Source organism: Ciconia boyciana, chromosome 12 (assembly GCF_034638445.1).
Source record: "Ciconia boyciana chromosome 12, ASM3463844v1, whole genome shotgun sequence".
NCBI lineage: Eukaryota > Metazoa > Chordata > Aves > Ciconiiformes > Ciconiidae > Ciconia > Ciconia boyciana.
The window spans coordinates 24,344,188-24,369,723 of record NC_132945.1 but is presented as its reverse complement, the minus strand read 5'-3'; the positions used below and the strand labels follow the sequence as shown (position 1 = coordinate 24,369,723).

Sequence of the window (25,536 nt, the reverse complement as noted above, 5' to 3'; positions counted from 1 at the left end):
GCCCCACAGGTGCTGCCCAGCCCCGGTGCCCCCCACCCAGCCCCATCGCCCCCGGGCGCTGCCCAGCCCCGCGGCCCCCGCCGCCCCCCGCCCCGCTGCCCCCGGCCGCCCCCCGCGGCAGCCGCCATTGGGCGCCCGCTCGGCGGCCCCGGCGCGGCGGGCGGGCTCCGAGGGGGCGGTCGGGCCGGCGGCCGCCGCGCCGCTGCGGCGGGGAGCTGGGGGGGCGGGCGGCCCGGTGCGGCGCGATGCGATGCGGCCCGGCGGGGCTCGGCCCGGCCCGGCCCGGCGGCTCCTCCCCGCTCGGCGCGGCGGGGCGGCGCGGCGCGGCGGGCCCGGCGGCGGGGGAGGCATGGAGCCGGCGGGGAGCGGCCCGGGGGCGGCGGCGCTCTGACCGCCCGGGCCGGGCGAGCGGCGCGGAGGATGGGCAACGCGCAGCGGAAGGCGCCGCGCAGCCAGCGGCGGGGCAGGATGCGCTCAGCAACAGGTACCGGGGACGGGACGGGGCGGGAGCGGGCCCGCGGCCCCCGCCGCCCCCGCCGCCCCCCGGCCGCGCGGGCCGGGATGGGGCCGGCTGCGGCTGCGGCGGGAGGGGAGGGCAGGCGAGGGGAGGCCTCTGCCGCGGCCCCCGGCTAGCCGGCCCCTTTGGGTCGCCTGGAGGACGCGGGGAGAGGTCACCTCCAGCTGAGGCTCGGCCTCGCTGGCAGGGGCGGCGAGGGATGGGGCTCGCCGTGGGGCCCTCCGCGGTCCCCGGCGTGTGGAACAGGTGCTGACCCGCGGCCCCGGGCAGCGGGGAGCCGGCTCCGACGACGGGGAGCCGGCCCCGGGCAGCGGGAGCCGGCCCCGGGCAGCGGGGAGGCCTTGCGCTTGCTGGCCCTGGAGCCGGGTCCTGCCCAGGCGGGGAGCCCCTGCCTGCATAGCCCCCCGCGCCCCCAGCCCCCTTCTCCCACCGGCGGCGGAGGCGGTGGGTGTCTCGGAGGGACCTCGTACCACAAATGAGCTAAGGCAGGGAGAAAGCCCTGCAAATCTGCAGGGGGCATTTGGGGGGAGCAGGGCGAGCGGAGGGCTCGCTCTGAGCCGGGAGCGGGCAGCCGAGCGCAGGTGCCCTCTGAAAAAGCTGGGTCGAACAAGCAGGCAGGACCTGTCCGGTCACTCCGTTGTCCCCACCTGGCTGGCCCAGGCAGTTCAGCAGCCCTTTCCAGACACCCGGGACTCGGGCTCCCCTCCCTGACCCAGCCCAGCTCCTGGAAACGCCAGAAGACCCGGGATGCTGGGGTCTGCCACGGCTCCTAGCTCAGCGGCCCACCTGAGGTCTGTTTCCCCGTGTGCCCCGGAACGCTGCGTGCCGGGCTCCGCCGGCCCCGGCTCCCGTGCCCGCTGCCCTTTGCCTGGCTTGAGAGCCGGGACACAGAGGTGCAGGCAGCAGCAGGGAGCTGCCAGCCCTGGGAGAGACCTCAGGGAAATTGCATAGAAGCCGCAAGAAAATGGGGAGTGATTGTCACAGCCCAAGTGACTATCACAGCTTAATAATTAGCGGGCAGAGGGGGTGGAAGTACAGCCTGTCTCTGTCTAATTTTGCAGCCGCCGTTGTAGCGATTGTTGCAAAGGACTGAAACGGGGCAAAAGAGCTTCGGGTTGCATAGGGGGATCAGGAGGGACGCTGATCTGGCGGGTCCTGAGGGATGAAGGATGCTGCGCCAGTCGGTGCCCAGCACATCGCCCTCGGCTCCTGTCTCACGGGGCACAGGAGGTGGGCAGCAACTGGGCTGCTGGGCTCCGAGGGGGCCACGGGATGCCAGCCTGCTCCCTGCTTGCTTCTCCCACCCTTGCAACTGTCCGGTGCGGCTTGGAGTGGGACAGGAGCTAATTGCACTTCTGCATCTTCAAAGGGATTCTTGGGAGCTGCAAATAGCCTTCCCCGCGCTGCCGGGAAGGGCCCAAGGGGAGGTTTGCGAGGCCAGGCTTTGCGCCGAAGCTGGTTCATCTCTGTCCTCGGGCGCAGGGCGCGTCTCCCCGCCAGCCCGGAGATCTCCCGCAGATCTTCCTCCTGGTGCCTGGCCTCCCCTGGGGAGATGACAGGGCTGCGCCTGGCTGCTGGGGGCAGGGAGGAATGGGATTTGGCACTGGTCAGCTCAAAACTCATCTCAGGCATGAAGCCGGGCAAATACTTGGATGCTCCCAGGCCGTTGAGGCTTGGGGCTGCTAGGACCTCAATGGCTTGGGCGTTCCTGAGCAGCTACACGCAGGCTTCCTTGTAGAGAGGCGACGTCGGGTTCAGGCTGGAGCTTATCTGCCGAGGGGAGGGAGCTGAAACTTGATAAGAAGCAGCCCTGCGGTGGGTCTGGATCGCTGGCAGGGTGGGACACCCGCCGGCTGCGAGAGGAGGGCAGGGACCTGCGGTACCAGGAGGTACCTTGGCTCATCTCAGGCAGGATCATTCTTCTGCCCCGTGCACAGGGCAACGCCGGGAGGGGTCTTTACATTGGTGTCCCTGATCATTAAAATCCAGCCTTCCTCATGTCCCGACAGGCTGGGCAAGGCTCCATGAACCTGGGGCATGTTAACCTCAGCTCTGCCCGCTTGGCCAAAACGTATCTTTGATGCTCCTCTTAACGCTGGTGGGGGCTCGCATTCCCGTGCACCCCTTCCTCGCGCGTCAGAAGAGCCGAGCAGGCTGCTCTTGAGCCCAGGATGCTTGCTCGCAAGCGTGGCAGTGTTTGGAGGGGCCCGTCGGAGAAGGCAGCGTGCTCGTAGGCTGCTGGAACTGATGTGATGAGTTGGCAGGTCTCTGTGCCCGATGGCCTGGTGGGGCTGGGAGGCAGCTCTCCAGTTATTGCGTCTGTCCTCAGCTGGCACGATAACCACAGAAGAGGGTCCCCGAAGAAGCACCGGCCGTTGGGGTGGGTCTCCTTGTCCCCCCGTTTGTCGGAGCCACGTGCAAGTGCTGCCTGGGTTGCCAGGGGGAAAATGAACTCCGCTGGTATCTGCCGTCTTTTACGCACCCCGTCACTTGGGTCTGCGGCGTCGCTGGGTGCCGGGCACAGGGGTGGGTGGTACCAGCCCCCGGCAAGGCACGTGCTCCCCGCGCTGTCCCAGCGGCCCCAAAGCCACTTCCCGAAGTAAGCCAGGGCCCGGGGCTGCATTCCCATCTCTGCTGCAGTCTTGGCTCCCAGAGGCCTCCGTCCTCCGGGAAAAGCAGGCGCAGCTTTACAAACCCCTGGGGCGCTGGGAAAGTGTTCCCCAAGGAGCCTTTGCTCGCGGCTTTTGGAAGGAGCCAAAGCGAGAGGAAGTTCTGGGGGTTCTTGCAGCTTCCAGGGCAAAGTCAGGTGAATTCAGAAAGGCCCCCCACATTTTTTAGCTAATAAGTGTAGGGAGCCTGGGGGGAGAAGGCAGCTCGACCCAGCCAGCAGGCAGCGGCAGGCTCCGGGGCGCTGATTTCCAGGTGAGGACGCTGGTGGCTGCTGCAGCTGGGACGTGCAGGAACAGCCGTACTCTGCTGGGGGGACGAGCCAGCATGCGCTGGTGCCCCCCAAGTCACTCGTGGCTTTCAGACGGTGCCGGTTGCTGCTCTGGCCGTGGCTGGGGGATGTTTTGGCTCCATGACTCTGCTCAGCCAGGGCGAGCCCCCGGGACCCCGTCCCCTCTCCGGGCACTGCAGCAGGGACGAGCCCCTCTGCCCCGACCCACCGCCGTTGCAGGACCCCCGGGCGAACTGCCGACCGACGGGGTGGGTGGACGGAGGATGGGCTGCGCGAAGCCACGGCCCCTCCGCCATCCCTCCCCCTGGCCGGTGGCAGGGAAGGAAGAGGGGCCGGGGCCGGGACAATGGGCTGTGGCGCTGACTCAAACAGCCAGTTCCTGGTCGCTTCCTCTCCCCCCCGGGCTGGAGCCGGCCGCAGGCGGGGAAGGCAGAGGAAGCTCACTTCTCTCGGCCTGTTTTTGAAGCAAGGGCTCCCGGGCGGCAGGAGCGAGCACCCTCCCGCCTGCGCCCGCAGCCATGGCCAAGGCAGAGTGGCTCCTGGCACCCTGGCACCGGGGAGGTAAGTCAGGCAGCGCGGGCAGGGGCAGGCAGCGGGGCAGCCTCCTCCAAGAGGAGCGGGCAGCGAGGGCGGCGCAGTTTGCAGGTGTCCTCACTCTGCAGGGCAAGACCCCGGGTTGGCGTGACCTGTCGGGCACGGGGATGCGGAGGCTTTCATCTCCGGAGGCCGTGCGATAGCCACGGGGCCGGAGCTGTCCGGCAGTGTGGGTCTTGTCCCGCCTTTCCCAGCCTGGCCTCGACTGTGGTGTGTCCCCTTCCCTGGTAAATCCTTGCTCCCGTTCCCCAGCCCGTTGGGGTGTCCTTGTTCTCTGACAAAGCAAGAGAAGCGCAGAGCCCGCGCATCCCACCAACCACTCCTCAGGCTGGGGCTGAGCCCCGCTGGGACAGGTCCTGCCCGGCCCTCTGGTGCCGTACCCTCCCGGCAGCTCTTGCTTGCTGGTGGAGGCAGGAGTGAGGACCGCGGGAGCATGGGTCAGCCCCCGTCGCAGTCAGCCGGGGCCCTCGCTGCTCTCACCGCTCTCACTGCTCTTGCCGCTCTCGCCGTCGCTCCTGCTGTGGCTGATTTCACGTCTCGGGCCCCTTTGTCCTGGGGCCTGGCCACGTTCCCCTCTCAGGCGACTTCCTCGCATTGTCCCGGCCCCGCGGAGTGTAAAACCAGCCGGGCACAGGGGAAACGGTGCTTTCCTGGAAGCACCCCTGCCCGGCAAGGGGCTGCAGCCTCTCCGGTACAGGCAGCCCATGCACCTGGGAGAGCTGCGAGCGCTGCCCTGGGCATCCACGTGCTGCCAAACCGTCCTGGCCAGGCTGGGGACATCACCAGGGAAAGCTAGCGGGCAGCTGGCCTCAGCCGTCCTGTGCCTGGGGGTGCCCTTGGCCGCGGTACGTGGCGATACTGTGCCGGGGTGCCAAGGACTGGCTGGGGCTGGGGCTGGCAGGTTGCCGTGCCGCGTTTCCTGAGGCTCTCGGGAAAGGCTCGCGCCTGTTTTTTCGGCCGGGAAGCACGCGAGAGCGAGGGTTGCGATACGAGGAGGAAGCCAGGCTGCTAGGGAGCTGCAGCGGGGCTGGGAGGAGGGCTCCGAGGGGTCTGGTCCTGCCACCCGTGGCTGATGGCTTGCTGCAGGGAACCGGGTCTGGCCAGGCTCTGGCATGGCAAAGGCAGAGCGATGAGAGCAACCGTGGCCAAGCCCAGAGGAGCCCCCGCCAGTGCTGGGGCTGCTGCTCCGTCCTCGGGAGCGGCGGCTCTCGGCACCTTGGCAGGGAGCGGCCTGAGTTCATCTTGGCCGGCTGCGGTACCAGGCCAAGCCCCGCTGCGAGCCCGGCCACGGGCAGTTCCCGTCCCTGCAGCACGGGCGGATGGTGTGCCGGGGCTCCTCCTGTGCCGGGCTCACCGGCCAAGTCCTCCCCGCAGCACACGCACCTCCCCTGCCTGCCAAAACTCCCTGACAGGGTCCCGGCTCGTGTTGCTGGAGCCAAATGTACCCGGCGCGGCTTTTCACCGGTGACCCCCACCTGCCACCCGGCCTCTCCACCTGCCAGGCTCAAGGGCGGTCACCAAACCAGCGGTGCCGCAGCTCGCGGGGACTTTGACCAGCGTCAGCTCTTCCCCTGTCACCCTGCTGCCACCGTGGCAGGGCACCCCACCGCAGGAGGCTCCCCTGGCCTGTCTGTATGGGGTCACAGCTGACACCATCTGTGGGGAGCGCACGCGTCCCCTCCGCTCCTGCCCTATGCAAGGCCTGAGGCGAAGGTGACGGATCAGTTGGGATCTGGCTGGAGAAAGAGGGCTTTTATCTCTTGTACCGGATCTCATCACAGGGCCAGGCAGGCAGAGTGCCCTAGCACACTGTTAACTCTGAGCCCTACTGGTGGACAGTGACATTATTGACTGTTTTGCTGCTGGTGGTTTTAATAGAAACCTTCTCCCCACGAGCTGAGTGATCCTCACAGCTGCCAAACCCACCACCCTGCCAGCAACTTCTGCCGTGCCGTTATCTCGTCAGTCCAAAAACCAGCTGATTGCACGTTAAACAGGGAGAGTGAGAACAGCTGAGAGCCTCCGGCAGATTCGGTGCAGCAGGGTGGTGTTATTCTTCAGTGCCCCACGGTCCTGCTAGGCACCTGTGCAGGAGCACACAGACTCGCTGTGCCAGGCAACATTGGCATCCTGGCATGGGCACCCCACTAAAAAGCTTCCAGCCCCTCCGGCCTCAACCACCAGAAGGTCAAATGGCTGTAAGGATGGCCCTGCCTCGCTGAGGGCTCGGAGATGCGTCCACGAGACGCGTAACAGAGGGACGACGTCCCGGGGAGGGTCCGGATTTGGACAGGGGCACGCTCCAGCCCGCGCGTGGCGAGCGCTTGTGGCAAGGCAGGCAGGACCAGTCCCAGCGGGGCAGCTGGACCGGCGGGTCCGAGTTCAGCGGGGGGTGAGTTGGGACAGGAGGTGCTTTCTGCGGCCGCTGCCAGCTCCCGCTGTTTGCTCTTTTCTCTTCCTCTCCGCTCGTCGCAGAGCAGCGTGCGCTTTGGCTCCATACCACAGGGAATGTCATCAAGCCGCACGCGCCGGGAGCGAGCAGTCGCGGTGCCGGCGGCAGGCCGGGACACTTGCTCGAAGCCGGCAGCATATGTTGCTGGCACTGCGACGCATCGGCTCCTGCCGGTGGGGTTTGGGTTGCTGTCGGGATCAGTCTCAGCCTCCAAGTTTGCAGTCCTCATCCTCCGGTGTGCTAGGACCGGCGGCGCCGGCGGCTGGCTTGCCGCTGTGCCGATACCCGTTGCCATGGCTGCTCTGCTAATGGTGCATCGCCTGCTGCTGCCGTTACATCACTCCTCTGGTACCTCTGCATCGGCAGCGAGGAGCCGAGCGGCACCGTCTGCGCTGCCAGCGCTTCCCGCTCGCTTGGAGCGAGCTTGAGAAGGAAAAGTTTGGCGGTGAGCTCAAGCAAGAGGCATCATCTCACGGGAGCTTCGGCCTGAACTGAAACAACTCCTGATGGCTCTGTCGAATATCTCCCTGTGGATTCGGGATGCCTGGGCAGTAGGTAAATAGGGATGCTGGTGTGGAGTGGGGGTGACTCGGGGAGATGCTCACGGAGGGCATGTATTCTGCGCTCTGCGGCTGGCCGTCCTGCAGGGACGCTTTTCTCCCAGGAGAGAGTGAAGCCCTTGGAGCAAACTCCCCTTGGCTTCAGCCCCGGTCCTTATACACCCTCAGCGGCCGCGGCATCCCAAGCCTGACCACTCGCTCACGCTCGGTAAGACTCTGCAAGCTGTTCCAGAGGTAGCAGCACCCGCTGCGGCTGATGGCGCTGGCTCGCACCCCTGCCCGGGGCAGCCTGGCAGGGACGGTCCCAGCGGGACGCTGCCGTGGCCCTGCCCACCGGCGCTGCCCCTGCTTCCAGCCCCAGGGCGAGGGGCAGAGCTCGCTGCTGCCGGCCTGCAGCCCCGAGAGGGGACAGGGCCCTTGGGAGACACGGGGACACGCGGGGAGCAGCTTCCGGCAGCCCTGGCCTCCAGCCGCCTGTCCTACCACCTCTGCCCGTGCCTGCGCCTGTCTGCAGGCAGAGCCGGGGCTGCTGCCTGCTCCCCTCTGCGAGCCCCGGGGCAGGGAGTGGGCACTGACGCCGGCAGGGAGCTGGGGCCAGCTGCGTGCGGGGTGAGCCCCCCCGCCAGCTGTGCCTCAGTTTCCCCCCAGCAGCGAGGCTGGCCAGGCTCAGGCCAAGAGCGCTGGGGGGGTGTGGGATGGAGCCGGCCCTCCAGCTCTGCTCTCCCAGGACACCCTTCGCCTCCCGCAGGCATTTGCCATGGGGCGGGGGCCCCCTCGGAGGCATTTCGTGTTTTGAGCCTGTCACCGATAAGCTTGGCAGGAGGGTCACTGCCAAGGGCAGCAGGCTCTGCTACGGCTGCACCATTCCCGCCGGCTGCCGTGTCCTCCAGCCAGGCGCTCCGGCTTGCCTGGGGCGTCCCGAGCCCCACGGATGCAGGTGGCAGCTGCGGCTTGCACGGACACCCCAAACCTGCTCTTGCGTCAAGCCTGCACTGGGCCACTTCCGAAAACAGCCCGGCCCTCGGGAGCGCTGGCAGCAGCACCGCTTTATCACCCCTGCCGCAAGCCGGGCCGCTGGCTCCTCGCACCACATCGCGGAGCCGCCGCGTGATGCTGGGCCACGAGTGGCTGCCGGGGCTGTGCCCAAAAAACCCTCTGAGCGACTGCTCCCAAGGAGCAAAAGCCAAAGCATCAGGGTGTTCCGCTTGCTCTTGCGCGCAGGGTAGTGCAAGCACGGTGCAGCCCTCGGGGCGCGGGTTTGGGGGGCCTGGGCCGCCGGAGGGATGCTTGGCTCATCCGCCCTTTCCCACCCCTTCTCCTCAGCTGCTGCTTCTGCTGGGAAGATGAAACCAGCCCTGCCGGCGCCTCAGCGATGCCTGCGCCGCTGCCTGCGTCAGCTCGGGACGGCACCGGCTCGCTTGCATTCCCAAATGAGCGTGTGTCTGCAGAGGGTGGAAAGCGCTGTAGGGCAGGGACCCCCCTTTGCCCCGTGCCCGCTGGCCCTGCTGCCCTCTCTTCCCTGCCTGCAGCTCGCATGGGCAGGGCAGGGCACTGGGCCCCCCCTCGCCAGCTGCCTCCGCACGCTTCCGCTTCGCCCAGGGTGGCCCCGGGTTTCGGTGCTGCAGTTTGCCCACGTGGTTGGAGCCCGTGGGGTGGGTGCCCGGGGGTGCCCCGGCAGCGGGGCCAAGGCTGCGGAGGTAAGCCCCCGTACTGCGGCTCCGGGGAGGGCGGAGGGGGGCTGCCCCCCGGCAGGATGCTGGTGCGGGGCGGCTCGGGGAGGGGGGGGCACAGCAGGGGTCTGTGCTTTGGGGGTGTCCCTGAGCCTCGGGGGGACGCTGCGTAGCTCCGCGGGGTCCGCGTGGGTGGCCGCCGGGGAACGCGTGGGTGGAAGGCGAGGAGCATCAGCACCCGCTGAGGCCGAAGGCTGGGTCTGTGCGAGCCAGGCGGAGGGGTGCAGCGAGCCGGGGTGTGGGTCCGCCCTTGGGGTGTGCTCAGAAATGGAGGGGGCAGCAGTGGAGCCCCCACCTCGCCAAAGAGAGTGGGTTGGGGGGCCGGGGTCTGCAGAGGTGAACATATGGGCCCTGGCCCCCCCGTGCCCCCGCCGCCCTTCCTGCAGCCCTGTGGGCCAGGTTTTCAGGGAGATGCCCCGACCCTGCCCCGTGCCCAGCCAGGCTCCCAGCTCCCATCCCCGGGGGACGACCGGCCACACGGGGCAAGCCAGAGGCCAGGGCACGGGGCTCCTTCTGCCGTCGTCACCTCTGCCAGGACCCCCGGCCCCTCCGGGCATCGCCACCTGGCAGGCACCAAACTGGGCGGCGAGAGGAGGAAAAGCCACATTCCTGTGTGAGAAAAGGGGGCTGCGTTCCCCTGCAGCAGGGAAAACTTCATCCCCGGCTGCATGGCACTGCCCTCCGGGATGGGGCTCCGCAGCCGGGCGAAGCCTCAGTGTGGTTTACACACACACACACACACACACACACACACGCCCCGACACCTCTTGGTTGATATGGAAACGAGTCAAATTATTTAAAGGAGGGGAAAAAAAAAAAGCCTGGTGTTAAGGCATGTCGTTATGGTAACACAAATTATAAAAGTAACTAGGCTAGGGACGTGGCACCTTGCTTTCGGGTGCTGGGCGTTGTGCAGGCTCTGCTGCTCCGTCAGCCGGAGCGGGGGGAAGGGTGGGCAGGACGGCACCCGCGGGCAGGACGGCACCCATGGGCGGCAGGGCTAATGCTCGGGGTGCAGTGCTGGGCAGGCCAAGGCACGGCTGACCCAACGGTGAGGAAGAGGAGGACGTGGCTTGTGCAGGGGGTGCCGGGGAGCCCGACCCCATTTTGGGCCGTCAGCCTTCGCCCAGGCAAGCGGGATCGCTGTCGCTACCTCGGCTGGGCTCTGGCACGAAGCAGGATGCTTTGGCAGCTGGGGCGGTGGCGTGCTCGCTGGGGACGGGCACCCTGCGGCCCCGCGCGCTGCGGGTGGCAGAGGGGAAGTGTTTGTCACACGGGTAACAGGAGTGCCTCGACCGATGGGGATGGGGAGGGGCACGCGGGCAGAGCCCTCAGCCCCCTGGCACCCCGCGCTTGCCGCCCTTCCTTCCCTGCAACGCGTGAGCCAAGCTGGGGATGCGCATCCCCCTGGCCAGGCGGACGAAGCGGCGCTGGCTGCTGAGCGGGAACGTCCTGGCTACCAGACAGGGCGAAGGGACGTCAGAGCCCGGTCTCCAGGGGTGATGCCCAGCCCGGTGGGTGGCACCAGGCACAGGACCTCGTGCAGCGCCCGGTGCTGACAGCGGCTGTCCCTCCGCCCACAGCAGGGGCAGCTGGAGAAGGATTAGCCCTAAATCCCCAGGGGTGAGACCCTGGTCATCCATGAGCCCCCTGTTGAAAGCTCACAAACCCGCTCTCTGCCTTCACTGCCCGGGTCGGGGCTCGGATGCGCTCGGCAGGCAGCGTGCCGGCAGCGGCACTCCCTTGGCTCTGGCGCAAAACCGCACTGGGTAGGAAACCCACATCCGCTCGGGGCCAGCGCTGCTCCGGAGCGGAGGTGCCAGGGCTGCAGGGCTTCCCACGGCAAAGCCTCTTTGCCGGACCGCTGCTCAGCTCCCGGCACGGCCAGCTCCCCGGCAAGCCCAAATCCTTCTCCCGAGGACTTTCCCACACGTATGGGTGTTTCAGAGGGTCTGGGCGAGCACCTGGCCCATCCCCACAGGTTTCCTTCCCAGGAGACCTTTGCGGGGCGTCCACGGATGGGGCAGGGCGCGTTAACCTTGCCGAGCAGGCTGAAACCAGTGTGATGAAAGGCACCATGTCCCCTTCGCTCCCTCCTTTTCGGTTGCAACTTCTGCTCTTCTGCAGCCAGGAGGTTGCTTCACCGGAGCGTGAGGCGTTTCCTGTGCCCAGGAGCAGCCGGGCAGTCACCCAGGGCAACAGGGCTGCTTCCTTCCCCAATTTCACCCTGCTCCCTTCCTGGCTTGTTCTGGCCGCCCGTGGGGACGGCGTCCAGCCCCCAGAGCAGCAGCGGTGGCGGCGATGGGGTCTGGTCCCGCCCGGCAGCAGCCTGCCTGGGCGGCTTCGCTGGGGCAGGACACGGCCACGTCCCAGTCCCCGCGTTCCTGGAGAGACCCAGGACAGGATGAGCGTGCTGTGCCGGTGTGGCATCGGCCGGCAGCCCGCAGCAGCGCTTGCGGGGAAGCCGCCTGCCCGCCTCCCTCTCACTCTGCTCCCTCCCGCTCACAGCCACCTCTAACCTGGACCTCGAGAGCAAGAAAGCCGCCCACGCCAAGCTGTCATGGCAGCAGCCGGTGAACGTCTTCCTGGCGGCCGGGCGCCCGCCGGGCATGGAGCAGCTGCACCAGGAGGCCCAGCTCAACCTCCAGAGCTTGCTGCAAGGTAGCGGGGCAAAGAGGGGCCGGCGGCGGGCTGAGTGAGCGTGGCAGGGACGGGCACTGCCCTGGGTACGCGGCCGCCGTGCAAGCGGCGAGGTCATCTCCCACATGCACGTGTCCGAGCCCCTCCTCGGACCTCACCAAGCTGTAGAAGTTGGGTCCCCGGGGGGTCCCAGCTTCCAGCAGCCCCTGTCTGATCTCTGCTCCCAGGTCGCTGCTGCGTGTGGCAAAGCACCTGGGGCCAAGACCAGCCGCCGGGGCTGCCGGGGCGCAGACCAGCCCCACCGCGGCGCGGTTCTGCCCACGAGAGCCTTGGAGACCCAGCTGCCGATCTGTCTAACCAGATCAGCGTGGCCGTTGATTTTGTTTCCTTCCAATTTCTTAACTAAGCCATCACGCAGCCTCGGCTCGGATGCTTTGCAGGCATCGATTAGATCAGCAGCCCAGCCTTCCCCCGGCTTGTAATCTCATTAAGTCAGCCCGAGCAGACCTGGTTTCTGCCAGGCCATAACAACCGGCATTAATTAACTCAACAATTACAGGATGGGGAGACACTGAGTTCCCTCCTGGCTGTCCCCAGCGGGGCTCTGCTTCCCCGCGGGACCCGCCGCGTCCCCTGGCAGCCCCCTGGGAGGAGCGGGACGGGCTGCCGGGGTCCCCCCCCACCCCGGCATTCCTCCTTGGGGTCTCCCTTCCCCGCCTCCTGAGCTGCCCGTGTTGAGCAGGGACAGCAAGCCAGCCCAGGCACAGACAGCCGGACAGCTGCACACCTTGGTGTTCCTCCTGCCCTGGGGGCAAAGCTGTCACCCCCAGCCGGCAGCTGGAGCAGGGTCCCAGGTGCCGTTTCTCTTGCAGAGGAGTATGAGGAGCAGTACGCCGAGAGCAGGGTCACCGGGCAGACCTTCCGCGCCGCCGGTCACCTGCCCCCTGACAACCCCCCCGAGCCGTCGCCCCGACCCCCGCCTGCCAAGCGCCTCGAGTTTGTGCTTATGGTGAGTGCCGGGGCGGCGGGGCAGGGGGGCACAGCCCCAGCATCGCCCGGAGGAGAGGGGTTGGTGTGGCTGGTCAGGCAGCGAGGCCGGGGGGGAGCCGTTTGCGTCCCACCCTCGTCCCTTCGGTGCGTCACGTGCCTTTTCCCCCGCAGCCCTCGAGCCGGCGAGCAGCCGAAGAGGAGACTGCTGGCACGACCGCGCTCGGTGCTCGGCTGCCCGACGCCTCCCTGAGCCTCCCCACCAGCCCGGACAAGCAGCCGGCCTGGACCAGGGCCTTCCCACTGCCCACCGTGGAGGAGAAGCAGTGGCATCAGTCCTGCTCCGTCCAAACCAACATCGTCCCCATCAACGTCTCGGGTAGGGCGGCACCCCCACAGCGCGGGCCGGGGAGAGGTGCGAGAGGCAGCCCCGGCGCTGAGCCGGCACCGGGGGGAGGATGCGGGATGCAGGCAAGGATGCGCCCCAGCATCCGGCTGTGGCGGGGTGCGCGGCGGTGGGAGGGGGGGCTGGGCTGCGAGCCCGTGTCCCTGCGAGCCAGGCGGGCGCCGGGGGCAGAGCAGGGGACGGCAGGGCCACGCTGGCGTCCGACATTCCCAGCCATCTCGCCTGCCATCCTCCGCTTTGTGCGTCTGATCCACCGGCCATGCCGCCGTCCGGTCTCTTGTTTCCACCGTGCTGTCCAGCCAGCCAGTTCTGTGGTCACCTTGGCTCTCGCCACGCTCCATGCGGCCAGCCTGTCTCACCTGTCTGTCCGTCTGTCCGTCCATCTGTCCATCCTCACGGGGCTGCAGCTCCCAGCAGCGCGGTCCTGCCCGATCCTTGCAGGCAGGAGTGCCGCGCTCTGCCCCCAGGTAGGAGCCTGGGGCCGGCGGCTGAGCAAGGTGCACCTTCTGAAGGCAAAAGATGTCTTTCCACCCTTTCCCTCCACGACGGAGAGATGTGCCGGGACCACGCTGGTCCCTCTCCCCGCCCCGCTGTTCCTCGTGTCCGTGTCCCCAGAGCGGCTCAGCGCCGCCGGCCCCTTTAACGACGAAGCCCAGCGGTGCGGGGTCCGGCCTCACCGACACAGACCGGAGCCTGTCGCGCAGAGCGGGGCCGGTCTCCACAGCTTTCCGTGCATCCCACCTCCATGTGCGGCATCTCCGTCTTCCCACCGGCCGGCAGCGCCCGCCATGCCTCCATCTCCCGTGCAGCTCACCCCGCATGGCTCACCACCCTCCTGCCATCCCACGCTCCTGCCTGCAGTCGCCATCCCAGGCCGGGGGACACCCAGGGGACACACGGCGATGGAGGGGGGCCAAGCCCCTGCCCCGGCAGCCCCTCCCGGCACCACCACGTACAGCGTGTTTGTTTTGGCTACAGGGCAGCACTTTGCTAGGCACGCGAGTGCTCGTCACTCCCTGTTTAACACAGAGACCGCGATGAACCCCAAGTCCACCCTGCGGCGTAGACGGACCATTATCGGATTCCCTAACCTGTCCCTGCGAGACCAAGGTGACGGCAAGAACCGCGCAGCCACTTTCATGCCCTGGCAGTGCCAGGGCAGGGCTGGCACCCACCGGAGCTGCCCTGACAGTGGGCAGAGCCGCCCCGAGGGCTGGCAGCCAGCCCGCGCACACGTGGGCTCCCCAGGGACGTCCTGGCCTTGGGGAGGCAAAGGCCACCGCGCTGGCTCTGCTCCCTCCTGGGGCACCGAGGTGCTGGGCACGCTGGTGATGCCGGGCTGGCCCCGGGGCTGGCATGGCATCGGGGACAGCCCCTTCACCCCAAGTCGGGGTCCTGCACACTTATGGGGCGGGAAGGCCACCGAAATTTCTCCTAGTCACCCAGCCTCAGCTCTGGCAGCTCCTGCCCCGTGCCCACCCTCCCCAGCTGCGGGCAGACCTCGCACGCAGGGTGCCGGAGCTGCAGGGCACGCACCCTGCCTGCGTCTTTGCTGGGGCTGGCGAGCTGGCCTGCGCTGGCGGCCAAGGGCACCCGCACGGCTGAGGGTGCCGGTAGCACTCCTGGCACGGCCAGGGACCCGTGTTGGACCCTATGGGGACAGCAGCCATCCCAGCTCAGAGGCCTTGTCGTGCCGTCCCCTATGGGAGGTGTAGAGAAACCAGAGCCAGCCTCTTCTTGGAGGCAGGTAGGGACAGGAGGAGGAGAAGCCATGGCACCAGCTGCACCAGGGGGAATCGTCAGGAAGGTTCTTCCCATGAGGAAGGTTCTTCCCCATGACAGTGGTCAAACCTCCGAAAGGTTGTCACGGCTCCTCCCTTGGAGACGCTCAGGCCTCAAGTCGCTGCAGCCTCGAGCATCCTGGTCTGCTGGGCGTGCTCTGAGCGGGGTCCCCAGGCCCTTCCCCGCCCAGGCTGTCCTGAGGTGAGGTGGCACCGTGAGCCATCGCGTCCCTCCCCGACCCGGGCGGCGATGCCTTGCTCTGCTCTTCCTGGTCTCCATCTGTGTCCCCACCACGGGGCACCACTGCGGCAGCACTTTGGTCGCCGTGGGGCCGATGTCCCCATGGATGGAGACACCTGCCATGGCTGCTAAGTTGTCCACGGCACGTCCCAGCCAACAGATTCCAGGCTCGAGGGTTAACACAGGCCAGGGACTGTCCCCGGTTGGGTTATGGCCACGCCAATGCAGGGGCTAGGAGAGCATCTGGTAAGAGGGCGTTGACCCGTCCCCTCCAGTCCACCCGGGCACGTTTCATGCCTGGGGAGAGATGTAGCCGCAGAGATCGGCCGTGGGGCGGGACCAGTCCTGGCCCCACGGCACACGGGGCAGGACCGTGCCACCGACCCACTGGCAGAGCGAGAAGCGGGACGATGCTCACCCAGGCTGTGTCTCTCCTCGCAGGCAACGCCAACGGCCCCACGTTCAACACCCGCGCGCCCATCGCCGAGTCCCTCTCCTGCAGCTTCGTGCCCGAGGCCGCGAGCGGGGAGAAGGCACCCCAGGAGATCAGCCCCCACCAGCCCCTCTCTGCCCCGCTGAGGAAGACCTTCAGTGACCTCGGGGCCCGCTGCTGCCAGCCGCCCGCTGCCATGGACAACGCGGCCACCCCCTGCGCCGGCACCTGCAACGGGCCACAGGGCACCCCCTTCCCCCCGCCCTGGAGTGCCCTGGGCTACACGAGTCCCCCCAGCCCTGCCGCTGGCCAGGGCAAGGGGCCCGCCTGCGCCTCGCCGGGCAGCTCCAGCCTGTCGCCCAGCCCTGGCTCGCCCGCCGCCACCGCCTCCTTCTTCATCGCCGCGGAGGAGCGCAACGGGCCCAGCTCCTTCTCCGGCACGGTGCCCGAGTCCCCCGGCACCGCCAGAGGTGGCCAGAGGTGCGAGGGCCAAGAAGCCAAGGTGAACTTCTTGCCGGGAAGCCAAGAGGAGCCAGAGCCGGCGGCAGAGCCGGTGCGGCTGGAGGTGGAGCGGGCAGGGTGCCGGTTCCGTGAGCGGTCGCTGTCGGTGCCCACCGACTCGGGCTCCCTCTGCTCCGTGGACATCGCGTACGCCGAGACCCGGCGCGGCAGCGCCAACTACGCCCTGGGCTACCCCAGCGCCAGCTCCGAGGGCAGCACCAGCACCGACAACGTCTCCCTGGGGCTGGAGCAGGAGGGCCAGCGGCGGCGGCGATCCAAGAGCATCTCCCTCAAGAAGGCGAAGAAGAAGCCCTCGCCGCCCACGCGCAGCGTCTCTCTGATTAAAGAGGGGCAGGATGCCACCACGGGACCCAGCTCGGTGCTGCCCAAGGATCAGCGACCCAAGAGCCTCTGCATCCCGCCGGAGCCCCAGGGCCACCGGCTGGTGCACGCCGACCCCCAGGGGAGCGTGGGGAGGGAGCCCGATGGCACGGCCACCCCCCACCAGTGGCACCTCACGGACTGGAAGGCCGGCGATCCCTACCGGTCCCTCTCCAGCTCGAGCACGACCACAGGGACCACGGCCATCGAGTGCGCCAAGGCACGGGGCAGCTCCGAGTCCCTCACGTCCCCCTCCGTCTCCAGGGCCACGACACCCTCCCAGCTCTCCGCCGAGGCAGACCTCAAGACCTCCTCCCCGGGCAGGCCCACAGGGCTGATGTCCCCATCCAGCGGGTACTCCAGCCAGTCGGAGACCCCGACCCCCACCATTCCCACCTCCGCCATCCTCGGGCACTCCCCGCACCAGGTGCGGGTGAGGCCGCTGGTCCCCGAGAGGAAATCCTCGCTGCCCCCCACGTCCCCCATGGAGAAGAGCCCCAAGTCCAGGCTGTCCTTCGACCTGCCGCTCACGCCGCCTGCCCACCTTGACCTCTCGGGGCTGAAGATCTCCCTGAAGGGGAAGACGAAGGTCAGCCGGCACCACTCCGACTCCACCTTCGGCACCAAGCTGGCCCAGAAGACCAGCCCCATCACGCCCATCATGCCGGTGGTCACGCAGTCCGACCTGCGCTCCGTCCGCCTCCGCTCCGTCAGCCGCTCGGAGCTGGAGGACAACGCCGACGGCCCAGAGCATGCCGAGGAGCCGGCACGTGGCCCCTGCCTGGGGCCGGAGAGGAAGGTGAAGCCGCCCGTGGCAGAGAAGCCACCACTGGCCAAGCGGCCCCCGAGCATCCTGCCCAAGCCCCCAGCTCTGCGGGAGGAGGGTCCCCTGTCCCCCACGTCCCCGCCGGGCGCCGCCACCAAGGAGAAGGGGCTGCTGCAGGACGGCTTCGTGGTGCTGCGGAAAGGGGAGCTGAGGAGGGGTCCGGGGGAGTCCCCCTTGCCCCCGACCCCGGCGGGACCCCGGCGGCTCTCGCAGGGCAGCCTGGAGGACGAGCCGCGGCCAGAGCGGAGCGGAGCTGGCGAGGGGGAGCGGAGGAAGGCCAAGGTGCCGCCGCCGGTGCCCAAAAAACCCAGCGTGCTCTACCTGCCGCTCGCCCCGGCCCCGGCGCAGCTGGGAGCTGGCGTGGGGGACCAGGCACCCACCCCCAGCCCCATCATCACGCTGGACGCTGACCCCGCCTGCTGCAACCCCGACGCCGAGGACCTGCCGTCCCCAGAGGCCCAGGGCACAGCACAAGCTGGCGACCCCGCCTGGGAGCGAGGTGAGGTTCTCCCTGCTCCTATGGTGGGTTCCACGCCGGGGACGGGGGGTCCCCCTGCACCCGCACAGGGCGGTTCACGGCTGCCTTCTCCTCCCCGTCCACAGGCAGCTCGGCGGAGGCCGGCACGGAGGAGAAGAGCTTCGCCAGCGACAAGACGGCCGACTCCATCGTGGAGGAGGACGACGACGTGTTCGTGACATCCCGCACCACTGAGGATCTCTTCACCGTGATCCACAGGTAGGGCTGGTTCATGGCACCGGGTGGGCACAGCCCCCCGCACCTCCTGCATCCTGCCGCGGTCACGGGGCCGGGCGCAGCGTCCGCCCCGCCACGACACCTTAAATTTTCCACACCCCGGGGCCGATGCTCACACTGGGGGACAACCTGGCTGTTGCTGCCTCAAGCGCTTCGGAGCTTAGCACCCTGAGCCTGCAGCCAGGCTGGGTCACCAGCTTGCGGGGGGGGTCCACGGCTCCATCGGCCTCGGGGCAAGTTGGACCTAGCTGCCAGGAGAGCGTTTGCCAGTAGCTAGGTCCATCACCTGCCACGCACGAGTTGTCTTCTTGCCCCAGCGGAGCAGGCACGGCCACAGCCGGGCAGGCATCGTGCCCCTTGCTGCAAGACCTCGCCCCATCCAGAGCGGTGGCAGCTCCCGCCCGGGGCTGCTCCCACCGCATGTCTCTTTGGTGCCTAGGTCGAAGAGGAAGGTCTTGGGGCGGAAAGAGCCTGGTGACACCTTTGGCAGCCGGCCCAACTCCCACTCGCCCGTAAAGACTTCGGGCTCCCCAACCGGCGAGTCCCCGGCAGCAGCGGGCAGCACCGGGAAGTCTTCCAGCAGGAATGAAGACTTTAAAGCCCTGCTCCAGAAGAAGAGCAGCAAAACCAGCCCCGGTACCCGGCCATCTGCTGCCGAACTGCTCAAGACCACAAACCCGCTGGCTCGGAGGGTCATTACGGAGTTCGCCCCTGAGCTAGACGGTGCAAACAGCACCAAGAGCCAGCCCTAACCTTGTATGGTCCCTTCTGGCCGTGAAGGGCTGGAGATGGCTGCCTGACTGAGTCCATGTGTCCTGCCAGGGGTTTTCTTCTGCTTTTGTTTCTTCCTTGGAGAGCCGGCGGCGGAGGGGCAGCATTCGGAGCCCAAGGCCCCGTGTCTGTGGCGGAGCTGGGCCCTTTCCGGGAGGGAAGAGGCAGCACCATGGCTGGGACCATCCCCGGCTGAGCCGGCTCCCGGGACCGAAGGCGCCTGCTCGGGAAGCAGAGCGGGACTGCAGCCCCCGGCGTCGCTCAGTGCCCGCAGCGAAGCTAGCTTGAAACTGTTTGGTCACTTCGGCATGTGGTACTTTAAATGGCTTTTCTAATGCACTGTGGTGATGATGTTTTATTCTCTTTCATTTGACATTGTACCTTGAGTTTCCCAGGCAAAGATCCCGGGTTTGAGTTCGGCTGGATACACGATGTACTTTGGGAAGACGTAAGGGGGCCAGCTGGAATTGAGGTTGCTTTGGAAGAGCCCCAAGCAGTTCCCTCTCGTCGTCCTGAGCATCCTCCCCACCACACGGGGAATGGGCACCCCGGCGTCCGCAGCCAGCGCGACGACCTCAAGCCAAAACCTGGCCCCTCGAAAGCCCCCAAAATGCTGCATTTCAGAGCTCCTCAGCTCTCGGTCCAAAAGCAAACCCCAGGGTTGCCTCTGCCGCCAGCCCCGGGGAGCCTTGCTCCGCCGGCCGCACCACACGCAGAGGTCTGCCAGCCTCCCCGCTCCCCGCCAGCCTCCCCACGCGAGCGGGTCCTGCACCGGGCTGCCGACTTCGGGTGACGTGGGGTGCGGGTGGCCTTGCCGCCGTGGGAAGGGCGGGCTGCGGCAGGCCAGCGCTGCCCGGAGAAGCCCTTCTCCAGCTCTGCCTCTTGCATCGCACCGAAGTACCCTGCGACAGCGTCTCCTGCAAACGCCTGCCGCGTCAGCCGCTGGAGGTCCTAGGTTGCCGCCGAGCTGTTGGGCAAACCCAGCCAGATGTCACCTGAGCCACCTCCCAGGTGACTCCTGGGGTCCCTCCGGGGTTACCCACCGCTCCGCCCGTGCCTGCTGGCTGCAGGGGAGCTGTGCGAGGCCGAGCAGGATGCGTGCCAGCACCATCGGCAAAGCAGGGGCTGCACCCCACCGCTGTCCAGAGAGCGCTGTTGGCAGTGCCACCGTCCCCCTGGCACCCGCAGGTCCCCAAGCCAGCCAGACTGCGTTCCCCTGAGCGTCCCGTGGGCTGGGACGTGCTGCCGAGGCATGCAGCAGACCCCGCGCCCCGTCCGTGTGGGTGCTGCGAGGCGGTGGCACGTGCCGCGGCGGCGCAGGGGGGTGCAGTGCTGGCACCGCCGCCTTGCCCAGCCCTGCCAAAGGGGTGGTTTGCACGTCCCTGGCTGCGGTGCCAGCCCTTGCCCGGGGCACAGGGTGGGATTTGTCCCCCTCGCCCCCAGCTGCTTCTTCCTGGCTTGGCTCCAGCATGGGAGCCCCAGCTGTCAGTGACGGAGGCCACGGTGAGGGGCAGCGGGGCAGGGGCAGCCAGAGCTCGGGAGGAGGGCAGGACGGGGAGGAAATGCCAGCCCCAGCTCAGAGCACGAGCGTGGCCGCGCGCCCGTAGCAAGAGAGAAAGGGCCAGACTGCGGCTGACAGAGAAACAGGGTGTTTAGGAAAATTTCCGCTTTATTTCTTGATATATTTCTGCAAGCTCCGGCGTGCCCCAGGCCTCCTGTGCGTGGGGGAGAGCGATGCGGCTGGGTCTGGGCAGCGGTGGGGAAAGGAAGGCACCACGGCAGCACTACAGCTGCCCCTCCGAGGGGCCCGGGCTGGTCTGGGGGGGTCTCTGCCCCCCGGGAGCTCTGCACGCTGCCTGGGCCCGCGGGGAGCACAGCCCTCCGCAGACAGCTCCCCGTCCAGATGTGACCCTAAAAGAGGCTCTGCTCTCCTTGCGGTTGGTCCCCCCTCCCCTCCCTCCCGTTACTTGCACATTGCTCCCTTCCCTCTCCCGGGGTTGCAGATTTAAAGCCTGTAATTAAGATCCAGGCTGAGAAACTCAGGAAAAAAAAAAAAAAAAAAAAAAAGCTCTAACAAATTTCCATGCTTCGTCTCCATCCCACAGCACCCAGCCGTCCCGCTGCTCCCGGGCCCAGCGGAAGGGTGCTGGCGTGGCGGGGATGGGGCCCTGGGGACGGGAGAGGGAAGCTCTGGGGACGGGTACATTTTGCACATGACTGCTCAGGAAACTGGTGGTGGTGGAGGTGGTGGCCGGGGGACGGCAGCCGGCAAAGCGGGCTGGGGACAAGCACGGGGGGGACACCCCTGCAAAAACCCAGCACCGTTGGCAGCGAAAGCGGTCGTCCGCTACCGGATAAGAAATGTCTGGGAGGCCCGGGGTGAATCCTGGCTGCTGAGCCGCGGGTCGGGCCGTGGGACGGATATCCTCATTTCCCCGGCCGGAGGAGCGGGCGCTTCCAGGCGGAGGCGGCCGGCTCCGGGTTGAGAGCTCGTCCCTTGCCTCTTGCTTCCTCCTCCCTCCGGCTGCGGACGCAGAACCATTTCTGCAGCTGCTTCACTGTGGGAAAAGCAGCTCGCGGTCCCCGGGGAGAGCCCGGCCGGCGGCGGCATCCCCTGGTCCTGCGGGGCGGGGGCCGGCCCGCCATGGTGCGTACTTCTGAATGTTGTACTTTTTAATCTCGCCAGCTTGGTAAACTGCTCCCTGCTGAAGGCTGCCTGTGCGTGCTGGTTCTTGCGGCTGCCGAGGGGGCCGGGGCCCCGGGGAAGGGTGCTGGGGAGGGGTGGGATGGGCACCCCCTGACACCTCCCGGGTGGCTCCAGGGGACGCTGGCAAGCGTGGGGCCCACGCAGCCCCATCCGCCGGGGCCCCTCACAGCGTCTGCCACGCACCCGTGTGTCCCCGGGTGAGCGCAGGGACACTGCAGGGTGTCGGGGACAGCCCGGGGTGGGTGCTGGGGACAGGCCAGGGTGGGTGCTGGGATGGCATGGAGGGCTGGGGACAGGCTTGGGGTCCTGGGTGCAGGTGGGACGGGTGGCAGGGACAGCCCAGGGTGGCAGAGTGCTGGGGCCAGCCCAGGGTGCTGGGTGGGTGCTGGGGATGGAGGGGGGGGCTGGGGTCCGATATGGGGTCCTGGGGGTAGGCAGGGTGGGTGCCAGGAACAGCCCTGGGCGCCGGGGACAGCCCGGGGTGGGCGCCGGGGACAGCCCCGGGTGCTGAGCACAGCCCGGGGTGCCGGGAGGGCGCAGGGCACAGCCGGGGCGGGTTCCGGGGACAGCCCGCGGCGGTCGCCGGGCCCAGGCCGCAGCGGCCTTCGGGCACTGCCGGTGCCGGTGCCGGGCCCGGCGCGGGGTCCTGGGCCAGGGGCGGGTGCGGGGCACCGGGCGGAGGTGAAGGGCAGGGGCAGGGGCAGGAGCAGGGGCAGCCCCAGCCCCAGCCCGGCGCGCCGCGGGCAGCCCGGGGGCCTCGGCGCGGCCTGAGGGCGGCAAGATGGCTCCCAAAGCGAAAGGCGGCGGCAAGGCGGGCAAGGGTGAGCGGGGCCGCGGGCCGGCAGCAACCGGGGCGGCGGGGGCTGGGGCGGCCCGGGCGGGGGGCACCGGGGGCGGCGAGGGCCGGGCCGGTCTCAGGGCGCTGCGTTCACAGGCGGCGACGGCGGCAGCGGCGAGGGCAAAGCCCAGGGCCCGAAGGGAGGCGGCAGCGCCGTGAAGGTGAGCCCGGGGGGCGGCGGGGGCCGGGCAGGGCCCCTCGGGGCGGCGGGGGGGGTCTCCCCGCTCACCCCCGGCACCGGGGCAGCCAGCGGCCGGCCCGGCCCGCCTGCCACGGCCCCGCTTCGCCTCCCCCCCCCCCCAGGTGCGGCATATCCTCTGCGAGAAGCACGGCAAAGCCATGGAGGCCATGGAGAAGCTGAAGGCCGGCCAGCGCTTCAGCGAGGTGGCCTCGCAGTACAGCGAGGACAAAGCCAGGCAAGGGGTAGGTGCCGTGCCGGCGGGCCGCTCGGGGCAGGGGAGCGGGCAGCGGCCTTCGGGGGAACCTGCTCTCCGGCTGGCCCTCGCTGCCTGACGGACGCTGCTGTGGGGAACTCCTTCCCGGGAGCCTTCAAAAAGCTGCCTTCGCTAGCTTCAAGCACCGCACCCCCAGCAGGGCTGGCAAGCTGGTCAGGGGTAGCCTTAACCGCCAAGTAGGTGCCAGTATCTGAGCCGTAAGTACTTCTTTGCAGCAGAGCTGAGGCACACGAGCCCTGCATGGCAGCAGGGCCAACACTCAGGGAGGGCAGAGCCCAAGCCTGCCGTGGCTTTAGCCAGCCAGCGCTTGCTGAGAGGCAGCCCCGCGTGAGGAGCTCTTCCTCTGCGTGCTGTCCTCCCTCACAGTGGTGCACACTGCCAAGACAGATGCTGCCAGGACAGGTTTCTTGTCCCATGGCCACATCACCCGCCCTCCCTGCTGATAAAGCCGCTGTTGCAATGAGATTCTCAAAGCTTAACCCTGATGGCTCCTTCTTCCAGGGAGACTTGGGCTGGATGACCAGAGGCTCCATGGTGGGACCTTTCCAGGAAGCAGCATTCGCCTTGCCCGTGAGCAGCATGGACAAGCCAGTATATACAGACCCTCCTGTCAAAACAAAGTTTGGGTACCACATTATCATGGTGGAAGGCAGAAAATAAAATATAAGTGACCATTACCTTGTTGACTGCTTGAATCCCAAGAGCTTCCCAGACACCTTGACCTTGGAGCAAGTCGGTCAGCATGCTTGGAGGCAGCCGGCCGTCCCTGCCGTTGTGGCAGGATGCACAGGTGACAGCTGGCAGAGAACAGAGCCCTGCCTGGAGAGGTAAAGCCTTCCCTGGAAAAGGTGAAATAAGAGCTTTTCACAGTTGTTGAAATCTGCTTTATCTGGCAGGCCAGCCTCTTGCTTTTCCTGTTGTGGAGACAATGATCTGTCCACCTGAGTAAGGTGCTCAGGCTTTTATCTGCAAACATAAGTGATCCAGAAGGGGAAAGAGGGGTTCCCCAGGGCCTTGATCTTTATCCCCATCCTCGCCAGTGCGGATGCAGACAGCTCCTATGCTACAGCTTCTGCGCTACTGCTTCTGCTCCAGAGCTCTGACTTGGACTGGGAGGACAGTCCCTTTGGTAGAGGGTGGGTAACGCTACAGCTAGAGCTCGTGGTCACTGCCCCGGGCAGGCGGCTTGTTCTTGAGGTTACCCAGCAGAGGTGTAGGTCAGGCCAGGGCTGGAGGCACCCCAGCTGAGCAGTAGTGGGGGAGTTGGGGAAAGGAGTCCTCCTGCATACAGAGTTACCCACACCTACGCTACAGCTGATCCACTCGAAGCTGGGGGAAGAAATTGTGTAACTAAGGCTTGAATGAGAGAAAAGCCACTAAGTGCTTGCTTGCCGCTTCCTGCATTCCCTCCCCTACTGCTAGGCGTGCAGTACCTGTCTCAAGCCTAGCAGGCTGCGCCTCATCCTGGTAAAACTGCCTGAAGGACAGCGTGATTGATGCGAATGAGACAGCTCCTACCTCTGGGATCTTGGGGATAAATATCCCAGTGCAGTGATCCCCTTCCTGCTGAAGGACGGCACTGAAACTAGGCACATCTCTAGCAACAGACACCGGCTTTGTTTGCAGACAAGCATTGTGCAGTGTCAGAGGGCTCAGAGCTGGGGAGAAAAAGAGAACAAAAGGCCTTTCCCAAGATCCAGGAAGAGGTGAGACCAAAACCGGGACAGGTCCTTCTCCTCCCTCCTTTGGGACGCGCTTTTCGGGTGTTTGTTTTGTTAAGAGAATGGAAAACTCAGAGAGGCCAACGAACGATTAACAAAGCTCTAGCTCATTAATATTTTGTTACGAAAGGCAGACAGGCCTTTCTACAGTACAAGCGCAGATGTGGCCTCATTTAAGGAATGCTCTATTAATAAACTACTTGTTTCCAGGCTACCAGAGCTTTGTTCTGCCTATTAGCAAAAGCACTTTGGCACATCTCCTGTACCAACAGGATCATTGTTTGTGTTTGTCATGTCTCCTAGTACAAAGGATTCAAATTCAGCAGACCTGGTTCTTCTCCAAAAACTGCAAAACTCAGCAAGGTGTGAAAGTGTCCCTTGCTAGCACACTGTAATATAGCAGGCAAACTTGCTAGGCACTAAACATGGACACAGCATGAGGAAAGCATCAAAATTCGCTGCCATATTGTCACAAGGAAAGACCATACAGAAGATGGTCACAGTGATGAGCGTAGCCCAGCCAAGTTTATCTCGGTGTGGTGGCAGAGGGCCAAGTCAGATAGGCAGAGCATTGCTAAGAGCTGGAACAAGGTTCTTCTGACTTTAAGCTTGCATGGTTCTGAACTACAAACCCGGTTCATCATGCCTACAGTACCAGAGAGAAATATTTAATCTACCACAGCTAAACTGTGTATGTGAAGAGGGTTAGAGGACTTCCTTACTAGAGGAAAAGCAGCTCAAAACTTTAAAACCAGTATTTCCCCCTCCTGCTGCCTTTGTGCAAGAGCAGGCTTCTACTGTACTACTCAGAGGGAAATAAGGGGGGGGGGGGGGGGCAGCAAACAAGGTCAGACTAGAGACTCCTTTGAATTCCTCGACTCCTCCAGCAATACCAAAAGCTTTGAGGTGTTCAGCACCTTGCAGCAGTCAAGATCTAATTGCTATTCCCGTCCTTCTGCAACCCCCCCACCTACACGCCCCTTCTACAGCAAGGGCAGCCTGGCAGGGAGTTGAGCAGAAGGGTTTCTGCAGTACCACATTCGGTGTTAGACCTGGCACCAGGCAGATGGTGTGTTGCCCTCCATTGCTTGGAGGATTTATAGCAGCAACCACCTTTTTCTCTCCTCCACAGCAAGTACATTCTCATACCAACTTAAAACCAGGTTGCAGTAGTTCTGTTCTCTCCTTTGCACCAGCATCCAGCTCACCCAAATGGTAGGTGACGTTCAGGCAAACAAATCGGCTTCTTTCCAGTCAAGGAGAGAGGAACTACAGCCGCTTG

At 66.5% G+C, this 25,536-nt stretch overlaps 2 protein-coding genes across 3 annotated transcripts; both read left to right on the top strand.

Annotated features, from left to right (window-relative positions):
- Positions 1-348: 348 nt before the first annotated feature.
- On the top strand, positions 349-20,776 carry NHSL2 (NHS like 2). Of its 2 annotated transcripts, XM_072877448.1 has the most exons (8): positions 349-484; positions 11,321-11,473; positions 12,325-12,461; positions 12,614-12,818; positions 13,824-13,955; positions 15,309-17,507; positions 17,612-17,744; positions 18,202-20,776. In XM_072877448.1, the coding sequence occupies exons 1-8, from the start codon at positions 421-423 to the stop codon at positions 18,512-18,514; spliced, it is 3,336 nt and encodes a 1,111-aa protein (XP_072733549.1). In that variant the 5' UTR covers positions 349-420; the 3' UTR covers positions 18,515-20,776. The 2 variants fall into 2 exon arrangements, with proteins under 2 accessions (XP_072733549.1, XP_072733550.1); XM_072877449.1 differs by lacking the exon at positions 13,824-13,955.
- Positions 20,777-21,814: 1,038 nt separating this feature from the next.
- On the top strand, positions 21,815-23,234 carry PIN4 (peptidylprolyl cis/trans isomerase, NIMA-interacting 4). Its single transcript, XM_072877455.1, has 4 exons — positions 21,815-22,061; positions 22,175-22,239; positions 22,382-22,501; positions 23,035-23,234. Exons 1-4 carry the CDS (start codon positions 22,022-22,024, stop codon positions 23,191-23,193), a joined length of 384 nt encoding a protein of 127 aa, XP_072733556.1. The 5' UTR covers positions 21,815-22,021; the 3' UTR covers positions 23,194-23,234.
- Positions 23,235-25,536: the final 2,302 nt, after the last annotated feature.

Bases quoted from the DNA above. Each gene is read 5' to 3' on its own strand.
- PIN4 (XM_072877455.1), top strand. From the start codon at position 22,022: ATGGCTCCCAAAGCGAAAGGCGGCGGCAAGGCGGGCAAGG. The intron at 22,062-22,174 runs GTGAGCGGGGCC...CTGCGTTCACAG, and splicing joins CGGCGGCAAGGCGGGCAAGG to GCGGCGACGGCGGCAGCGGC. The intron at 22,240-22,381 runs GTGAGCCCGGGG...CCCCCCCCCCAG, and splicing joins GAGGCGGCAGCGCCGTGAAG to GTGCGGCATATCCTCTGCGA.
- NHSL2 (XM_072877448.1), top strand. From the start codon at position 421: ATGGGCAACGCGCAGCGGAAGGCGCCGCGCAGCCAGCGGCGGGGCAGG. The intron at 12,462-12,613 runs GTGAGTGCCGGG...TTTCCCCCGCAG, and splicing joins GCCTCGAGTTTGTGCTTATG to CCCTCGAGCCGGCGAGCAGC. The intron at 17,508-17,611 runs GTGAGGTTCTCC...CCCCGTCCACAG, and splicing joins CGACCCCGCCTGGGAGCGAG to GCAGCTCGGCGGAGGCCGGC.